The sequence below is a fragment of the Plectropomus leopardus genome, chromosome 18, assembly GCF_026936395.1.
Source record: "Plectropomus leopardus strain MGB_pleo_1.0 chromosome 18, ASM2693639v1, whole genome shotgun sequence".
Classification (NCBI taxonomy): Eukaryota; Metazoa; Chordata; class Actinopteri; order Perciformes; family Serranidae; genus Plectropomus; species Plectropomus leopardus.
In genome coordinates, this window is record NC_142193.1 from 3,590,369 (window position 1) to 3,610,366 (window position 19,998).

Genomic DNA, 19,998 nt, shown 5'->3' on the forward strand with positions numbered 1-19,998 from the left:
ATCGACATCGATTTTCAGACACCTTTCACAAACATTTAAACATCTGAAAATTTTGAAATTATAAAATTATCCTTATAGAATAATCAAATTAACTAGAGAGAAATATCAAGAAAATGATATTTCTGATATTAGGTTTTACAAATATGATATGATTTATGATTTTGTTTGGTTTTTAAAGCCACTTTTTCATGTGATTTCCTTTTTTAAAAAAAAACTTTTTTCTTTAACAATTTCTTGCAAAGTGTTTGGTCATTTCTTGTTAAGCTGCTCACCAACATCTTTACATGTTTTTGACAGAAATCAAGCCAATTTGCTCAGGTTTCAAATGGTTAATGCAAAACATAAAATAACCAATAAATTGTATTATATATTTGTAGATAAAGCCACTAAAAGGTGGAGGATGTAGTTGAAATTAGATCATCCTTACCAGTTGCATTATTGAAGTTATTAATACATTAATGCATCAATAATTATAATCCAGTAATATTATATAGAATATTTTTGAAATCATTCTGCATAATGAGTACTTTTACTTTTGGTAATTTCAGTATATTTTGATGGTAATACTTTCTACTTATATATGCAAAGTAACATATAAACGCAGGACTTTTATTTGAAACGGTGAATATCTAAGCTGTTGTATTGCTGCTTTACTTAAACACAACATGTGAATACTTCTTCCTACATTAATTACTGTTGTATCATGTTTCACACTTTGTAACCTGAGCAAGCAAACTGGCTGGGGTTCTTTCAGAAAAAAAGAAGAAGGCAAAGAGCAACTCGAGAAGAAATTACACTCAAATTAGCAAGAAATTAGTGAAAGGTTCCTGAAAATGAGCAAAACACAAATAAACAAGCAAAAAAAAAAAAAAAGAAAACACACAAATAAAGGAAAAGATAAAATGAAAAAGAAAAACAGGGAAATTACCTAAAAAAAAAGTTTTAAAATTAAAAGTATTTTGTCAAATAATTTTAAATTTAGAATTTTAATAATTAGAAGTGTAGATCAGGAAATTTGCCCCTTGGTTGTTGTTTGTTTTGGGTTTTTTTTAAATATAAATGTACCAATTTCTTGCAATTTGCGAGACATTTCTTGCCAAGATGCTTACTGCCCTTTTCCCGGTGTTAAAAATAAATAAATTAAAAATAAAACGGTTTTGTCAGGATTCCGAGTTTTTGATATTTGTTGAAAGGTGTAATAAATGCAGCACAAAACAAATTACATTGCTCCAGTTTTAAGGTTTCAAAGAGTTAAACAGCGTGCGTAAAATCGTCCCGTTGGCTCGTGGAGCGGAACAGAGGGTGCATGCACCCGGAGACTAATCTTTGAAAGAGGGAGGGGCGGTGTGGGGTGTGTGTGGGCTCCATGTGGAGAGGGGTGGGAAAAGGCAGAGTAGAGGGGCGCGTCTTTGTGTGCTGAATCCATCTGAGCGCTCGCGCAGTGCTCATTCCTCTCCTCCCCTTCTCCAAGCCGGTGCGTAATGGTGGAGCGCAGGATGAACTCTCTATTGAAATGGGTGCTCATCCTCTTCGTTCTCGTCTCCATCATCCTCAACATCGTCTTGATCGGCATCCACTCCAGCAGGGCGCCCAAATGCTCCGCTCAGCGCGTGCACCCGCTCAAGCACAAACACGACGAGCGCAGCTTGGTGTTCGCCGACCTCACCCGGGACGAGTACCTCCAGGTCCAGCAGTACATGCTCAAGCAGAAAGACCTGGACATATCCACTAACCAGATCACCAGCCCGTCGGAAAACTTCTTGTTTCTGATAGATCTGCTTCTGCCCAAGAAGGCGCGAGCGCTCGGTTACTTGGACGGAAAAGGCGAAAAACCGGTGAGAGAGGCGACGGCGGTGGTCTTCCACGGCGCTCGTGGGTACATTAAGGAGTACGTAGTGGGGCCTCTTCCCAACCCGACTTATCACAGAGATGTCACCAAGGAGAGGTTCAAGACGGAGCTGCCCATCACCGCGCGCACCGTCACCATCGGAGAGTACCATCTGCTTTTCGAACTCATCAAAAAAGAGTTCTCCAAGTTGGAGAAACTCATGAAAGAGAGCTTCGACGTGGACATGGACAAGACTGTGAACGCGTTCGAGCAGATGCCCCGCGGAGTCCGATCGGGGGACAGAAAGACCTGGATATCTTTCTTCAGGGATTTGAGCGGCATGTACATCCAGCCGGTGGGCTTCGAAGTGCAGGTCAACCACGAGAGCGTCAACGCGTCCGAGTGGAAAGTGGAGCGGCTATATTATAACGGCCAATATTTCGACACCGCGGAAGAACTGCGCCAAAAATACGAAGCCGGAGACATAAAGAAAATCCTTTATAAGGAGTTGCCCAATTATGGATCGCTGAAACCCAAAGAGAAGCCCCTGCAGATCGGCCCGCAGCTGTTTTACGCAGAGGGGAAGCGCTACAGCATCAGCAACAACCAAGTCCTGTACCTGGACTGGAGCTTCGCGTTCGGGCTCAGCGCCCTCACGGGGATGAGGGTGTTTGATGTGCGTTTTAAAGGGGAGCGAATAGTGTACGAGCTGAGCGTGCAGGAGGCCATGTCCGTGTACGGATCCATTACTCCGGGGATGATGATGACCAAGTTTTTGGACACGAGCATCGGGATAGGGCGCTTCGCACACGAACTGGTCCGAGGGGTGGATTGTCCCTACGAAGCCACCTTTGTGGACACGTACCGGTACATCGACGTCCCCGCTCCGGTCAGATTTAGGAACTCCATCTGCATCTTTGAGCACAACATGGGGCAGCCCCTGCGGAGGCATTTCTCTGACTTTTTCCACAACACGTATGGGGGGATGGTGAACAGCGCGCTGGTGTTCAGGACCATCACAGCGATAGGGAACTATGACTACATGTGGGATTTCATCTTCTACCAGAGCGGCTCGGTGGAGGCCAAGGTGCACGCGACCGGCTACATCTCCTCCTCGTACCTGGTGGACGGTAACCTGAAATATGGACACCAGGTGGCGGAGAAGGTGCTGGGCAACATCCACACCCACTTCATCAACTTCAAGGTGGACATGGATGTGTTGGGTGAGTGGCTGTACATTTTTTAAAATCTGTGCAGGGTAGATTGAAAATAATAATAAATATCATAATAATAATAATAATAATAATAATAATAATAATAATAAATCACAGTCTAAATCAGTGGTTCCCAACAGGTGGGTCGTGGTCCAAAAGTGGGTGGCGGGTGCATTCTAAATGGACCACAATTGAGCAGTGTTCTTGGTTTTATATGGCCTGTTTTTTGTTTGTTTTGTTGTTCTGCTTTTCCTTTTTTTTACTTTAATTTTATTTATTTATTTTTATTTTTATAAGAATATGCTCTTTATTTATCAGAAGACTGGGTGGCTGGTTTGTGTGTGTGTGTATGTGTGTTTTTGACCATCCTCAAAGCAACAGATATTTTTCTTTGAGCCTCCCTGAGTGGTGAAATGCATGAGGTGTTCCTCCTATATGATAAATTCAAGGACCATCAGAAATTTAATAATCCAGCAATAATTTTAATTTTTCTCTGGCTGTGATAAATCGTGTCATTTTTGGGGATTTTTATGTATTTATTTAATTATTTTTAGCAAGTTTGGAGGACATCTTTAATTTAAATATAACCCCAAAATTTAAAACCTAAAGAAGGCCTGCTGGGGCGACCTCTAGCTCACTGGGTAGAGTGTGCTTCCCATATACAACAGGCTCCTGCACTAGCCAGGTTGAGTCCGGCCTGTGGCCCTTTGCTGCATGTCGCTCCTCCTTCTCTGTCCCACCTTTCCTGTGGAAAAACGCCCCCAAAAAATGATGTTTAAAAAGATAAAACAAGTTTTTTGAGAAAAAGAAAGTCGCCAAAAATGTTTAAAATGTACCATTAAAAAAAGCTGTAAAAATGTTTCAAGGAAGAAAACAAAACACCAACATTTAAATTAAAAAAATCACCAAAAGTTTTTAAAAATCACCAATAATTGAAGTTTAAATTAAAAGAAAAAAAATTTAAAGAGCATTTTTTTTCTAAAGAGGTCCAGGCTAAGCTCCCAATGCCCTCAAATCCCAGAAACGCCCCTGATTTTAACTAATTGCACTTTATTCTTGCAATAAATTTTTTCATTATGTTTTAAGCCCATGCATAGTTTACAGTTCATGAAATAAATTGAATAACGTCATTTCTCTTATGCGGACCTTGAACTAATTACTGAGGAGAAATCTGGACCCAGTGTCTGGACCAGCTTGGAACCATTGGTCTAAATGAAAAGTGATGTTACCACAGTGAAAAAAAGATAGATTTTTCTTCCAGTCTGTTTAGCTATGGAAACAAACAAACAAACAAAAAACACTTTTGACCTAAGACCAGGGGTGTTAACAGACATTTCAAGGGGCTGCAGCTGTAACCTGATCAAAAGCTGGCAGTCCTCAAAGCAATGGGTGACATCACGATAGCTACGTCTGCTATTTATAGTCTGTGGCCCAAAGTAAAATGGGTTAATACAAATGCACCTTTGTAAATACTTTTTAAATAGTAATTATCCAAAATTAATGACAAAATTTCACACTTTTTCTCCCGTTTTTATCATCATAACCTGTTTCTGGCACATCACAGCATTTGTGAGCTCTGAATTGTTTCATGCTCATTTGCACTTCCTCCCGCCATCTGTGATCCTTCGTGGTTGCGGAAGTGCACCTGCATGAGTCTCGCATGGCTGCTGGTAGATACCTTGTCTCTGTGCTGACTGTGTTATGTGTGTGGGTTCAGCTCTAGTGAGGGTTTGAGGGGTTAGAGGGGTATCCAGCTGTCTTCCAGAGACTGTGAGCCTCCTTTTCCTCTTGGGCAGGAACTGCCACTGAAAGTATTTGGAGTGGCAGAGAGTCCAGATCAATACAGAGAGACAGAATGTTGAGCTCATGCTATCAGGATGGTGTGTGCATGGTCTTACCAGGCTTCAAAGCCTGATAACACCTGGGCTTAAAACAGAGTGAAAAAAAACTTATTGCATGAAAAAGGAGCAATTAGTTAAAACCAGGAGTGTTTCTTGGATTTGAGGACACTGGGGGCTTAGTCTGGACCTCTATGACTCAACGTCCACATCACAGCTGTAAAGCCATGTTCGGCATGACTTGGCACAATGATGTCTTGTTGTTTCATTTAGACCCTTTTTTACACTTAAAAACCTCAAAATTCCTGAGTGGCATATTTAATGTTGTAGAACAAAAAGCGAGCAGGTCTCTTCTGTTTGTGTTAAGCGTAGGCTTTATTTCGAGGTGTCCTGTCAGCAGTTTAACAGACATCTCTTTTACAGTCGTGGTCTATGAGGAAAATGCTTTCTTGGCTACGACGGAGGATTAGGGCCACATTAAGGAAAAAAAAAAAAAATGATTTACGAGATTAAAGTCAAAGTCCGTAGCCCTCATGTTAACAAGTATCTCCAAAAGCAGCAGGTTTGAATATTATGACTTTATTCTCATAAATAATTACTTTATTCTCGTTAATAATGAGTTTAATCTCGTTAATAATGACTTTTTTCTCGTTAATAATGACTTTTTTTTCTCGTTAATAATGAGTTTAATCTCGTAAATAATGACTTTTTTCTCATTAATAATGACTTTTTTTCTCGTTAATAATGACTTTTTTCTCGTTAATAATGACTTTTTTCTCGTTAATAATGAGTTTAATCTCGTAAATAATGACTTTTTTCTCATTAATAATGACTTTTTTCTCGTTAATAATGAGTTTTTTCTCGTAACTAATGACTTTAATCTCGTAAATAATTTTTTTTTTTTCCTTAATTTGTTGTGAAATATAAAGCATGTCTTATGGTTTACAAAAAAAGAAAAAAAAGAGGTTAATAAATTTAATTATTGAAGAAATCATTCATGTCTGATCTAGAAGTTTGCTGTGATGATGTGAGTTTATTGAAGCATGCCAGCATACTAGTGAACTTACAGACACAGAGCGGGTCTGAGTTAGTGAGATTACCCTGAAAAAAAGACATGAAAGCACTTATATGCAGTGTGGGCAGTGATCTGGCAGTATATACAGGTACATCTAAAAAAAAAACCAATATTGTGAAAAAGTTACAAAATTTTCATCAGTTATTTCAGAAAGTGAAATTTTAATATTTTCAAGACTCATTACATAAACCAAAATATTCAAGCATTTGTCTTTTTTTCCACTATCAAAGCAACCTGAGTATATAAATGAACATACATTTCATAAGTTGAACATTTCTGTATTGTAAATCACTTTTTGAATGATCTTAGGAAATATTGTAATAATTTGAGATAGTGGATTTCTGATTCTTATGAGCTATAAGGTACAAGGAACTAGGTAGATTTATTGTCAGTTTTCTTAGGTTTAAGAAGAAATTAAATTAAAGTTGATCCTAAATCCTGCTACAAAATATAGAAGACATAATCATCAAAATTAGAACAAAAAAAAGTGAAGTATTTTGATTTACATATATATATACAACATATATACACAAAGTTTACCTTTTTTAATAACATTACAAAGAAAACTTTTTCACAATATTCTAATTTTGTGAGATGCACCTCTATAAAGGGAAGGGAAGGCAGTGATCAGACATTATGCAATAAACAAAATGCAGGAAAGGGACAATTGGAAACAAAAAAAGTGGTGGTCTCAGGAGGGGCGGGGTATTTACATATACACCTGGAGGAAGGCCGGGGGCACCCAATTGTCACGATATGAGATGAAAGGGGGGGGCAAGGAGACAGGAAGATCAAGATCAAGGACCCAACCAGTGGGGGGCTGAAAGCTGCTCCCAGACATGTTGATTGGCAAGTCTGCAGTGCCCAAATGTGTATTTGCTTCATCAGCAACGATGTACACATGTTGTGAAATACAAAGCATGTCGTATAGTTTACTAAAAAAAAAAAAAAAGAAAAAAAGAGGTTAATTAAGTAAATTTAGCCAAGGGGAAATTGTGTACAGAACTAATTGGGCATTGGTGAAAAGTACTGCAGGTTTCATACCACACACACAGTGTCTCTATTTGATCTTCCATGCAGGTCTAAAGCTCCCTGTGGAGTTAAGCATTACACATATGCACCAGTGTTAGCACAAAATATTTTTTGCAGCTAATTTAATTAAATTAATTAATGTAACAGTGAAATATTAAAATAAAAAAAACACCTGTCATGGATCTACAGGAGCATCAGAAAGGTCTGCTTTGCATTGAAACAATAACAGAAAACAAGTATTATCACAGTAACAGTTTTGCTTCATTTCCTCTGCAGGAGTGAATAATTTCTTCCAGACGAAAGACATGCAGTATGTCAATGTGTCGCTGCCGTGGATGCCTGATCGCTACGCTATGGTCCCTCAGCTGGTGGAGAATCAGCTCAAAACAGAAAAGGCCTGTCTCCTTTCACTTCCATAAAATTGTTACAACTTAGCGGTTTCACAACATGAACTGTATTTAGGTTTCTGTGTTGAGACATCATGTAGTGCCGTCTGCACCAGGATGTCGCACCAAAGAAAGAACATTTTTAAAGCAACCCTGAGAACATGTTATTCAAGACTGAGATTACAGACCATTTTTTTAATGAAAATGTAATGTAAAACAAAAAATACCAGAACCTACCAGAACTTTAAGAACATTCTGAGAACTAAAAGAAAACTTGCTGCTTAAAACATTACTAAAACATGGCATTGGTTACATTGTACCATTCTCAGAATGTTTTTAGAGCCAAAAATTCCTAGCTGGGTTCTCTATCACTATCAAAAAATGTAAAAAAAAAAAAAAAAATATATATATATATATATATATATATATATATATATATATATATATATATATATATATATATATATATATATTGTTATATATATTGTAATGTTAATGTTTCACATTATGGAACATTACACACAACAACAACATTTTCTGAATGTTGCTTTGAAAATGTTCTTCCTTTGTTCTCATGTCACATTGTGGGAACATTTTATAAAACATTCTTTGATCTGTCTCCTCTCAACATCACCAAAACATCCTTAGAATGTTGCAGTTATGACATTACGTCTTAGTCAGCATATAACTTAATAGGAAAATCATTTGAAATGATCCGTAAAACGTTCTTTGAACGTTAGATCAAAATGTGTTCTTTAAAACATTATTGCAACTTGTAGATCATGTTAGCCAATGTTGTGGGAATGTTTCCAGGAAACCCACAGAGAGTTTAAACCAACTGCAGCTGTTTTCAGTGAAAAACCCACTGAACGTTGCAGCAAACAGCCGACAAAGTTAACATTCATCAGGTGGAAACAAATACGACTGCAGATTAATGCAAATGTTCTGCTCTGCTCTGCTTAAAGTGCAAACAGGCAAATGTTTGGGAACACACTCCACATGTAGGTGTTACATCACCTGCTTGATGTGCGTGTAATTATTATCACTTAGCACACTTGACATAACAGTTTTCAACAGTGATGTAATATTTACACGTTGTTTTCCTGGCAGTTGCAGGCTGGATACAATTAGCTGATTAGCTGCAGCACATTAAACAGCATATAAACATATCTGAAAATGTCTGAGTCCTGGAGTCACTGACCACCCATGGCTTGTCACTACGGGTCAAATTTGTTTACTAGGCCCCTCTGTTCCCCTGTTGGGCTTCACTCTGCCGGCTCCACTGTCAATCAGACCGTGACTATTTAGTTACATTTTGTGACCATGGAGCTTTGGTTTGTTTCCAGCATCCAGAGACTAAATCATCACATTTAACAGTGCTGCAGTAACAGTCTAACTAAATGAGTTGTAGTGGCGGTAGTGTGAACAGGTGAGTCCTTGTGCTTTTCTATCTGCAGACTGCGATTCTTAAGTCACAATTTGCAACCATGGAGCACCAGTGCAATTTGTAAATCTTTGTAGTCTAGTCTTAGTTTGTTTCCAGCTCACAGTGAATGAATCCTCACACCTTATAACTTTCTGCTAACCCTAACATCAAGCTGTTGACCAGAAGCTTCAAGTCCGCAACAGAAACATCAATGCTTCCAACTTGAGACGATCAGGGTCCTTCGTTTTGATTTATTTGATTTAACAATACTTTATTTAACCCTTAAACAGTTCTTTATTTAACTTTAGACTTTACTTAACATTATAACAGTTTTTTATAGTTTATTATAACATTAGTTTATGTAAGTTTATTTTATGGCAGTAGCTACTTTATTTGTGGTTCATTTAATAATTTTGTGTTTTAGTAGTTTACAATAGTTTAGAGGAGATTTCAAAATTTTGAGATTTTATATATATATATATATAGCCTATATAGCCTAAAAATATTGTAATATTCTTTTAAAGCCATCTTGCCCAGCCCTAACTACAGGTGTTTTCACATTCCTCAAGTCTGTGATGTCTTTTTACTTCCCTAAAATCTGAGCCCAAGTCCCCAGGAACAGCAGCTGGCTGTGAAGCCAATATATCATAGTGTTCAAACTGTGGAATAACAACTTTAGGGTCCATCATGTGATGCCATGACGTCTAAAAGACTGGCACTGTGAAAGTACAGAAGAACGTTTTAATGTCAAAAGTTTAATTAAGTGATTATGGATCACATTATTACATGAAATATTTAGTGTTATAACAAGATAAGTAGGTATATTATTATGACATGTTATAACATAAAAAAATTCTTTTTAAACTTTTCACGTTATGAGCTGATATTGATCAGGTTTTGTTTTTCTGGCCTGTCAATTCTTAATGTCCTCTGTTCATGCTGCAGTTGTACATTTATTTTCACTGTGTGAGAACTAAAGAAGAAAAAACAAAGTCTACACACTAGATAATGCTCCCATAAATATTTTGGGAGCAGCATGCTCTTCATTAGTCTGATAAAGAGCATGTTGCTCAAAACTTGACCTCTTTGGTAATTAGATTACATATTTATAGGAGCATATTTTGGTGTGTGGACTTTGCTTTTTCTTCTCCCCCAATATGTCTTATCCAGCTTTGAGTCTTTTTTTTTCGTCTGGATGTGCGTGCTGAGCTAACTGTGTGAGAACTGAAACATGTGACATCATTTTTGCAAGTCTTATGATCAAGTCAAGTCTTATGATCATGCAGCAACACTCTCTTAAATGTCTCATATTTTCTCTTAATGCTCTGATAAGAGAAAATATAAGAGAAGTCAACTCCAGATGTACCAAACGTTCTTAACCATTCAAATCTGCTTTTCCCCGGGTGTGTTCAATGATGAATCCCACTTAATCATAAGTCAGCTATTAGCACAGGTAACACCCCCTAAAAACTATATAAGGGTAGGATTTGTGCCGTGTGCAAAGACTCAGACACATGGCCAAGACTGGAAACATGATGCCAAAAAAGGCTGCATGAAGAAGGACTTCTGCAGCAGTGGAATTGTTAAATTCACTTAAACAAAGTAAATGTGATTTCAGGGAAATGCATTGAAGTATTAGAAGTAAAAGTTTGCATGCAAAAAATGTTTACATAAATTTAAGAAATCAGAACAATAGGAAAAGCTGCAGGTCCTCACACATACAGTGTATATAAAGCTGGAACCATGAAACCTTTTTTTGCATTAAAAATGACTTCCACGTTTCCAAAAAATAGCTGACAATTAATGTTCTAATTGATCGACTAACTGTTCACTGAGACTAGCTGCACTTGTATACTTTCATATGGTTTCATTCATTCATTCACTCATTGTCTGTAACCGCTTGTCCTCGTAAGGGAAGCGGGGGGGGGGCTGGAGCCTATCCAAGCGGTCATTGGGCGAGAGGCGGGGTACACCCTGGACAGGTTGCCAGACTATCGCAGGCCTTTCATATGGTCTGAAAATTTAATTTGTAAAGCAGTTATTAAATAACTGTTGTGAAGTAGAAAGTGAAATATATCCCTCTGAAGTGTAGTGCAGTAAAAATGGCATGAGATTCAAATACTTTAATAACACAAAAGCTCTTCAGATTTGTACTTAAGTATAGTACTTGAGTAAATGTTCTTAGTTACATTCCAGCCCCGGGAGAGTAGTTATAATAATTTCATCATTATAATGACTCTAAAATGTCATTTAAATTTCATTAAATTATATTCATGCATTTTTTGTAAATATTCTTCAAATAAAATACCTAGTTTTCCTTGCGCTGGTCAACAATATGTGGTCTGTGAAAATGAGATGTTTTTCTCTTACCAAGGTCAGAGTGCTCTCCACCACTCGTAAAATGTTCCCTTAGAGAAGACCAAAACGAAAACAAAAACAAAAAAAACCACTGATGAATCCCAACAATCAGTGGGTACTGACAAAGTAAGAAAAAATCATGTATATGAACAAATTAAGAGAGAATTTGCTCGTATATCGTTTCTTGCATGACCCAATGTGTAAGACTTGGCAGTGCTGCTACTGGTTAGGTTTCATTATTTTGGTAATCTTGCAGGATATCAGGCAAGAGGTTTTTAAACTCACAACTTGTCAAGTAGCCCATTGGTGACCTGTTGCTGGCAACCCATGATGTGCTTACTCTGTATGTTTTATTAAATTAATTGTTATTATTAAAATAAACAGTTTCTTAATCCTGTTGTGTTGCAGCCAACAGTGTAACTCTAACATCTGCTGTGACTCCTCCACAGGAGGCGGCTCTGCGTTATGGCACCAAGACTCCTCGCTACCTCCACATCGCCAGCAACAAGACCAACCGCTGGGGTCACCAGCGCTCCTACAGGCTGCAGGTGTTCAGCTTCACCGGGGACCACCTCCCAGAGAGCGAGCCAGAGGAGAGGGCCATGTCCTGGGCCAGGTGAGACTGGACAGGCGCAAAGTCAAAAAAAAGAAAAAAAACATACATTCTCAAGTGTTAAGATTTTTATTCATTTTCATAGGACTAGGAATAAGATCTCCAGCAGGCTCAAGTTAAACTCTTAAAGCCTCTGGAAACATGGCTTGAAATAGTAAGAATGCACATGTGACCAAATCGCTAGATTGTTGCCTTGAGCCTAAGAACTCGAGGAGTATTACTTGATATTTTTAACATGGATTCTCAAGGGAAGAGCAGGAAAAAAATGTTTAAAAAGGACAAGTAAAAGGGTAACCCACACTTTATTCTACTGATGGTCTAACCACACCCAAATCAACCCAGCTTCAGGAAACTGAAAAAACTAAAATGAAAATATTTCAAATTTGGATTGAGGCTGATGTCTGATCATTTTTGATGCCTTTAATATGCATGTAAGACCCTAAATTCAATATGAATAAAGGTTTTGGTGATTTGGGTTCCCAGAAGCTGTAAACATAATTCTATTTACACTTAAAGCCAGTTCTTGCTATGTAGTATGGAAAGTAACAACTGGAGGACGAGAGCCCCAGAGAACAGGGAAGCCCTGGACACAGACTGTCTGTGTGGACATTAGTTTTTTTCTGGCTTAGAATTAAGCGGGGGGGTGGGGACTACGCACGACTAGGGACAGGGTTTTGAGGGGGATTTTGTCAGTTCTCCTACTGTTATCGATACTATCAGTTCTTATCATTGATTAATACTTACTTTTACCCTGGATGGACATCAGATTTCTTGTTCTGCATTCAGATGCCTGTCAAATGCATTCAAATGTTGAAACGTGAGCAAATTGATTTGATTTTCTTTAAAAAACATTTGTGAAAAAGCAATCAGCAACTTGACACGAAAGGTCCTGCAAAATGTTACAAAAAATGTAAAAGTTGAAAAGAAAATGACCTGAAAATCAGTTTTACAGAAGAAAGAGAAAAATCAGTAGAAAATCATTAAATAACTAGGGAAAATCTATTTTTTAAAAACATTTATTTAGAATTATTATAATTCTATATTTAAAATTAGGTTGTGGCAAATAAAATCTCAATTTGTTATTATTATTATTATTATTATTATTACTACATTAATATTTAAATGTAACATTTAAAAGACAATTCTTTCTTTGATCACTTTTTCAGTCTTTTATTGTGCTTGCTCTTTTGCTTTTCTTTTTTTGTGCTAATTTCAGGTCATTGTAATTTTCTTGTAAATTAAATTTAAAAAGATGAAGGTGATTTCTTTCAGTGTAAAGAGTAAATGTCCAGTGTGAAGGATTTAGTAGAACCTTGAGGTACCCCTTTGGCAATTGCAAGAGGGATGACAGCGAGCTCTCCTCTTGTACATATTGCACTCTGTCTGATAAATAATTAACAAAGCAACCAACAGCTCTGTCTGATAGACTACTTTGACGTAGTCTCTTTATTAATATTTTGTGATCTACTGTATCAAAGGCCTCAGATAGGTCAATAAACAAAGCAGCACAATGCAGATCACGATCCAACAAACGTACAATATCTTTGACATTTTTGACAACTTCTGTTTTTTGTATAAATATTATTTACATGTAAAAAGTCTTTTACCTGCTCGAATACTAAAGATTCTGATATTTTGACAAAGGCTTGTCCAAGAGCTTGGAGATGGATAGATTTATAGGTAGGTGAAATTTTATTTAAAGATACATGAAGATTAAAGAGGTATGTAAGCGGAGAAGCAATAAAATCAGCTCCTGGCTTTAAAAAGTCAGGACGGCACTAAATTCCACATCAGCCTACAGAAAAATGCCATCCCCAGGGCATTTTATATTTTATTTTATTTTATATATATATATATATATATATATATATATATATATATATATAGATATAGATATATATAGATATATAGATATAGATGTATAGATATAGATATATAGATATAGATATAGATGTATAGATAGATAGATGTGTAATATACATTAGCAAACATTACAGTTTTACTGTACACTCTAAAGCATTATTTTGCATCAATACTAACTAGATGTTGGTCCATAGCCATAATTCGGGGCCTGCTCTTAAAGTAGCAATGCAGACATGATGGGTTCGGAGGTCATGGTAGTAAATTTTTTTGTAGCACTCTCATGCAGGCACTGGTATTCATGTTCAGTTATTGAGTTCAGTTAACCTTTCTTAACCATAATTCAGATCTTTCCCAAACATTAATTATGGTGTTACCATGCACAGATGTTGAAGGAAGTGAGAATTTTAGAAATGTTGGCATTTGACAAAAAAAAATGTCATTGCACATAATCTGTGTATAACTGTAATCTTTGTACTTGGTTCTGCTGTCCATCAAAAGCCATCTCTCTGCTCCTCTTCCGTCTGTCTCCAGGTATAAGGTTGCCATCACCACGCATAAGGACTTAGAGCAAACCAGCAGCAGTCTGTACAGTCAAAATAACATCTGGAGTCCAGCTGTTGACTTCAGCAAGTACATCGAAGACAACGAAAGCATCGAAGACAAGGTATGTTGAAACAGAATCTGTGTGTAAAAATGGTAAAGTACAAACACATGTTAACGTAGGAAACTGTTAGCTGAAGGAATTTGCATGATGTGTGTTGAAATGTGCTTGCAGGACCTGGTTGCCTGGATTACCACCGGCTTCCTCCACATCCCCCACTCTGAAGACATTCCCAACACGGTTACCGTGGGAAACGGGGGCGGGGTCCTGCTGCGGCCTCACAACTACTTTAATGAGGACCCATCCATCCACTCTGCTGATGGGGTGTACATTGACCCAGGCAACGAAGACAGCTGTGACAACAACAGGATGGCCTGCCTCGCTAAAGAGACCTGCAGCCCTGTCTTTGAACCCTTCACCTACAACGGTTTCGAGGGAGTCATGAAGTTTGAGGAGTGGGAATGATTTATTGAGCGCTGCTCGGTGTTAGCCCTGGTGAACTGTTGTCAATGTTACCATGTTTATAAATGAAGTTTGGGACAAGTAATGAGTTGCGCTACATGTGATTTAAAGTCGCAACAGGCAAGAAATTGAGTTAAGTAATTTTTCAGTAATTTAGAAAACATGCTAATTTGCTTTGTTTCCAGAAGTAGAAAATCAATACTACTTTCTTGTTTGTTTATTACAGATCTGGAGTCAGGCTATGGCTAGCTTAGCTTTAACATAAAGACTGGAAGCAGGCAGAAACAGCTAGTCTGGCTCTATCAAAAGTAGGAAAAAAAACCTCTAAACTTAATCTTTACACAAACAAATATGTAAAATAAGTCAGTTTATGGGAAAGTTCAAAACGTTTTCATCCCAAGTCATCACATATTGCTGCTTTGTCAGTTGACTTCGACATCTACACATTATTCTCTAGGTATCCTTCTGCATCTGCTGTTGACATTTTTACATGCCGCTACCGACATCGCAATGGCAGCAAAATTATGCTACAAAAGCATGTGGTTTTGTTTAGGCAACAAGAGCACATGGCAACCAATGCCAGTATGTCAACAAAAGCACATGCTTAGGATTATGCATCAAAGGCATGGATAGTAAAGTAAGGCAAAAAAGGCACATGGTTAGGTGTAGAAAATTAAACATCACAGATGGGAAGTATACAATGGACTTACACATGAATGTCTGGGGTTTGTTGGATACATCACCGCCCCTCCTGCCTGCCCAATAGGGACCACCTTTGTGCTCCTTAACACCGTGATAACACCACAACTGGTTCTGTCCGGCTGCATTCTCAGCGGACGATGCCCAGTGGCCTGTTTTGGCATCATGATCTTGAGCCAAAATCATTGCAAAAGCAGCAGTATTTGATGACTTTGGAGTGAGAATAAGCTGGGAGGTTACACGCTTTAACAATTTCCTTGTAGGGGTGGGGAAAAAACATTCATTCAAGAAACTTTTTTTCATTTTTTGTTTGATTTTTTTTAATGCCTGAATCAATTCAATTCAATTGTGGACTTTGCAATTTTTAATGTGGTAATCTGTGACTAAATGTGACTTCATATTCATTTCAGGAAAAACAACCCAAATTCAGCCAGCCCAGTGCAAACTCCCCACCGGATTAGGAAACTTTCAATTGCTGCCGTTACACAAATTAGACCCAACTCACTGTGAACCCCAGTGTTAGGGTGGCTAGTTAGTATGTTAGCTCGTTAATTTATGTCACATTTGTGAAATGATAAAGAGAATGAGCAAGGCCAATCAGTGTGCTGCGTACGGCTCTACAACAGAATCTGATTTTACCCATTTTAAATACTAATAAAAATAAAAAAATCAATCAGTGTTGACATTGTGGCAGTTGCCGCAAAGTAATCAATGTATAATAAACACTGCAAGCTTGATGAGCAGGGAGAGCTACATGTAGCTGTTTCAGTTTATTCCTAAAAGTCTATATTTTTTTTATCCATTATATCGTATCAAGGCTAGGCTACATTTTAGTAAGTAATTAAGTATGAAAAGTATATTTTCATAAAGCAGCTTTCACATAATAAGTTCACAAAGTGCTTCACTGGAATAAAATTGTTAAAAAATAAGCCAAATATAAGTTATTAGTAAATTTACCAGTTTTCTATGCACAATATGATGCTGCTGAAATATATGTCACAAAGCATGACTGACATGAGATGTACATTGTTTTTGGAGCTATGTCTCATGATATACAATATCTGTTTCTATTATTGCTGTGCCCCCCCTCCCCCTCTCTCCCCCGCTCTCTTTCTCTTTCCTTTTTGCCATGATTGTATTTCATTTGCTATTTACGACATCTATTGCACATCTGTCCATCCTGGAAGAGGGATCCCTCACTATCCTCTACCGCTCTTCCTGAGGTTTCTTCCTCTTTTTTTCCCCGTTACAGGGGTTCTTTTTCTGGAGTTTTTCCTTGGGTGATGTGAGGGTCTAAGGGCAGAGGGATGTCGTACACTGTAAAGCCCTCTGAGGCAAACCATGTTTTGTGATAATGGGCTCTATAAATAAAACTGACTTGACTTGTAGCTGGAGATGCTACACAGATACTTTTTATCGAGCATGTTTATTAGCTAAGCTAAGATGGTATACATAGTAAACATTTAGTACGTTTACATGCACAGTTCAGTGGAGCTTCAATTACAGCTTGATTAGGCCATTTAATTGGACAACTGTCCTCGTCCCAGTAAACAAGCACAGGGGGAGAATCCATTCATTGATGAAAGTATGTTCAACTCTGCCATGGATGGTGGAGATATGACCCCTTTCATCTAGTTGCTCTTGGTAGTCAGTAGTTGCATTTGTAAAACTAACTGAAGTTTATTTGTCATCTTTAGAGTACAGAAAAAAACAACCAGAGTTAGACGTTATGCCATTACTTGACCAATTTTACATGAGAGAAATATCTTAGCCTACTTAACACACTTTTGATTGCAAGACTGTTTGCTGCAAATTAATACTTTATCAGAAATGATTGTTGCCTGGGATTTATTGCTTTTTCAAAACCTAATGATTGAATTCTCAGAAATGTTATCTATGGTTTGAGCTTTTGCATCGGTTGTATTTACAGTAATCAGTGTTTCCTCTAGGATTTTTTTCAGCAGCGGGGGCAGGCTCTCCAGGGAGCCGTGGCGGCGTAAACAATTGACGCTTTTTAAAGGCTGAATGTAAAAATAAAAAATAATAACAAAAATTCAACAATAAGATAATAAAAACAATAAATAATAATTTCTTGATGGGGCTGTAATCAGTGGCAAAGTTTGCACCCAGGCTCAGAACAATGGATTTTTCTTGGTTTTTTGTAGAACAGCTCTAAGGCTCTGTTGTACGGAAATTCCCCAAGAGGTGGCCCATTGATGCTCAGCAGCATACATGCTGCAAGGTGATCCCCTGCAGCCTGTTTCTCAAGTCAGTCTTCACCTACAAATAGAAACAATAATTTTTTATTTTTTTTATTTATTTTTTTCAACCCATTTAGGGTCCCAGCCTGATAGCCTGTGTTTCCCTTTATGTTTTTCTCCTCTACTCTCATCTCTCTCTCCTGCACCATCACTTTGCTCTCCTGCTCCTTCACTCGGCACTCCCCCTCCTGTACTCTGCTCTCCTTCACTTTGTTCCACTGCTCCTCCCTGTCTGTTACTTGTCTTATACGATTACATAAAACATTAACGTTAGATAATTTACACTCACGTCACATTTGATTACAAGTGTGAACATAATTTTTTACCTAACCATCATAATTTGAGTCAGTAAAAAGGCTAATGATACCTGACTAGCGCCATCCTCATCAGGTGTCTTTCTCTTCTTTGAAAAATATTTGAACAAGCTCATCTGAAAATGCAGTCAGCAGTTACATCATGGCGTGTATATCGCTTAATGCTATCAATTAGTTTACTCACATTAGCGACACTGAGTTGAGTTGGCACCGGGCCCAATTAACTTAAGCTACGTAACCTTAGCTGGCCATCAATATTTTGCGAATGTTTATTTAACTAATAAAATCTATTATAAGTTTTCTTAAGCTAATAAGTCTACCTTTTCTCCGATAAGTTGCACGCTGTTTTCAAGCCGACACTCCTCTGACTCTCCGACCTGATGCCTGGATGCCAGTAGCTAATTAACGTGGGCACCAATTAGTTCTGCTGGGGGGTGGGAGGGGGCGGTGGTATCTACCCCAAAGAGTAGATAAGGAACGAGATAGTTATCTGCCTCAGCACTCGCGACACCCAACGCAGTGCAGGACTGTGCTGTGATGCGGCGGTGGTGTATTTGCAATTTAAAAAAAAACAAAAAAACAACCAAAAAAAAAACGACATTTGAAGGAGCGGTGGGTAGGATTTAGGAGTGGCGGGCCGCCACTCCTAAATGAGTGTAGAGGAAACACTGGTAATGTTTGCAATCACACTTGTTATGTCAGCAATCACTTTTTATATAAATTCCAAATGGCCCTGGAAGAGGCCTTCTTACTTATGAACCACTGTGATATTAACTGTGAGATAAACTGACACTGTAGCGTCAGTTGTGTGAAAAAGTGTGCACTGACAAATATAACCATCCAGTTCGAAGCAGGATCGCGGCCTGATGTGGCTCGAGGCTGGGACTACTGAACATCTGACTGATGTCTGATTCATTTTGTGTATTGTTTCTGCAGTGCAACATTCTGAGGAATGTATTGTTATAGTTGTTTCCTCTACAAAAAAATAAAAGAAGAGATTATTTGTCAAAGAAGGGTTCTGGAGGTCTGGTGGTGCTCAGATTGATTCTGCTAAGCTTTCATTCTTCTCTGTGAATTTCACTTGTGGGAGACAGGCAGTGACAGGATGTGAAAAACAAAGAAGAGCAGAGCTCCTGTGGAGAATCCAACAATAACCTGCACTCAAAGACCGAGTCGTGCCATGCTGAGACAGACGGCTTTTGATTCTCGCAGAAGAGACATAGACCTACCTTGATTTCATGGCCCTTACACTCAGTGTGTTTACATGATGTGTGAAAATGTTGAATTATTGTGTCAGTCCGACTGAAGTCAGTAGGGGGCAATTTACTCCTTCATTTACATGCCTCAATTGGACTTGAACTGGCCTGGGTGCCACATTTTGACCCAGAAGTCAAACAGCATAATTTGTAGGAGAAAGCCAGGAAAAGCAAACCAAGAAGAAAACATACGAAATCCACAGTGACAATGTTTTCACTATTCAACATGCAACCTGTTTGCCGCTTGCTAGCTTGCTTGGTATGTGATGTAATAGGTCAACCAAAACAAGGTCCAATAGCAGCTATCTGAAAATGAGGCATATTACCACCAACTGTGGCAGTCTGATATAGTTCCTCAATAAATCAGTTCTCCTCTGGTGTTGCACTGGGACAAGTGGTTCGTTTAAATGACCTAGCTGATATAACCATAGCTTGCCTTAACTGCGCATGTAATACATGTATACTGTCTGTCATATACTTGATAGACCACTAGTGGAAGAAATATGTTGATCCTTATGTGAACGTAACAGGATAGTAATGTGAAATACTATTATACCTGGGCTTTTTGACTTCTCATCAGGAAAAAAAAATACAAGCATTTCATTTACATCAACATATGCAGTTGTTGGTTTATGGGGTCAACAGGATCCAAAGTTTATATCTAAACAAGCATTTAAACCTCTGTTAAAGTAACATACCAGCCTGAATAAGTGTATAACAGAGAGCAGTTCTTATTCTCAGCAGACTGTAAAATAGCAGTTAAATGACCTCC

General features: G+C 38.0%; 1 protein-coding gene across 1 annotated transcript; it reads left to right on the forward strand.

Annotated features, from left to right (window-relative positions):
- The first annotated feature begins 1,400 nt into the window (after positions 1-1,400).
- LOC121956695 (primary amine oxidase, liver isozyme) lies at positions 1,401-18,983 on the forward strand. The gene is made up of 5 exons (XM_042505055.2): positions 1,401-3,051; positions 7,264-7,382; positions 11,607-11,773; positions 14,165-14,297; positions 14,409-18,983. The coding sequence occupies exons 1-5, from the start codon at positions 1,482-1,484 to the stop codon at positions 14,697-14,699; spliced, it is 2,280 nt and encodes a 759-aa protein (XP_042360989.1). The 5' UTR covers positions 1,401-1,481; the 3' UTR covers positions 14,700-18,983.
- Positions 18,984-19,998: the final 1,015 nt, after the last annotated feature.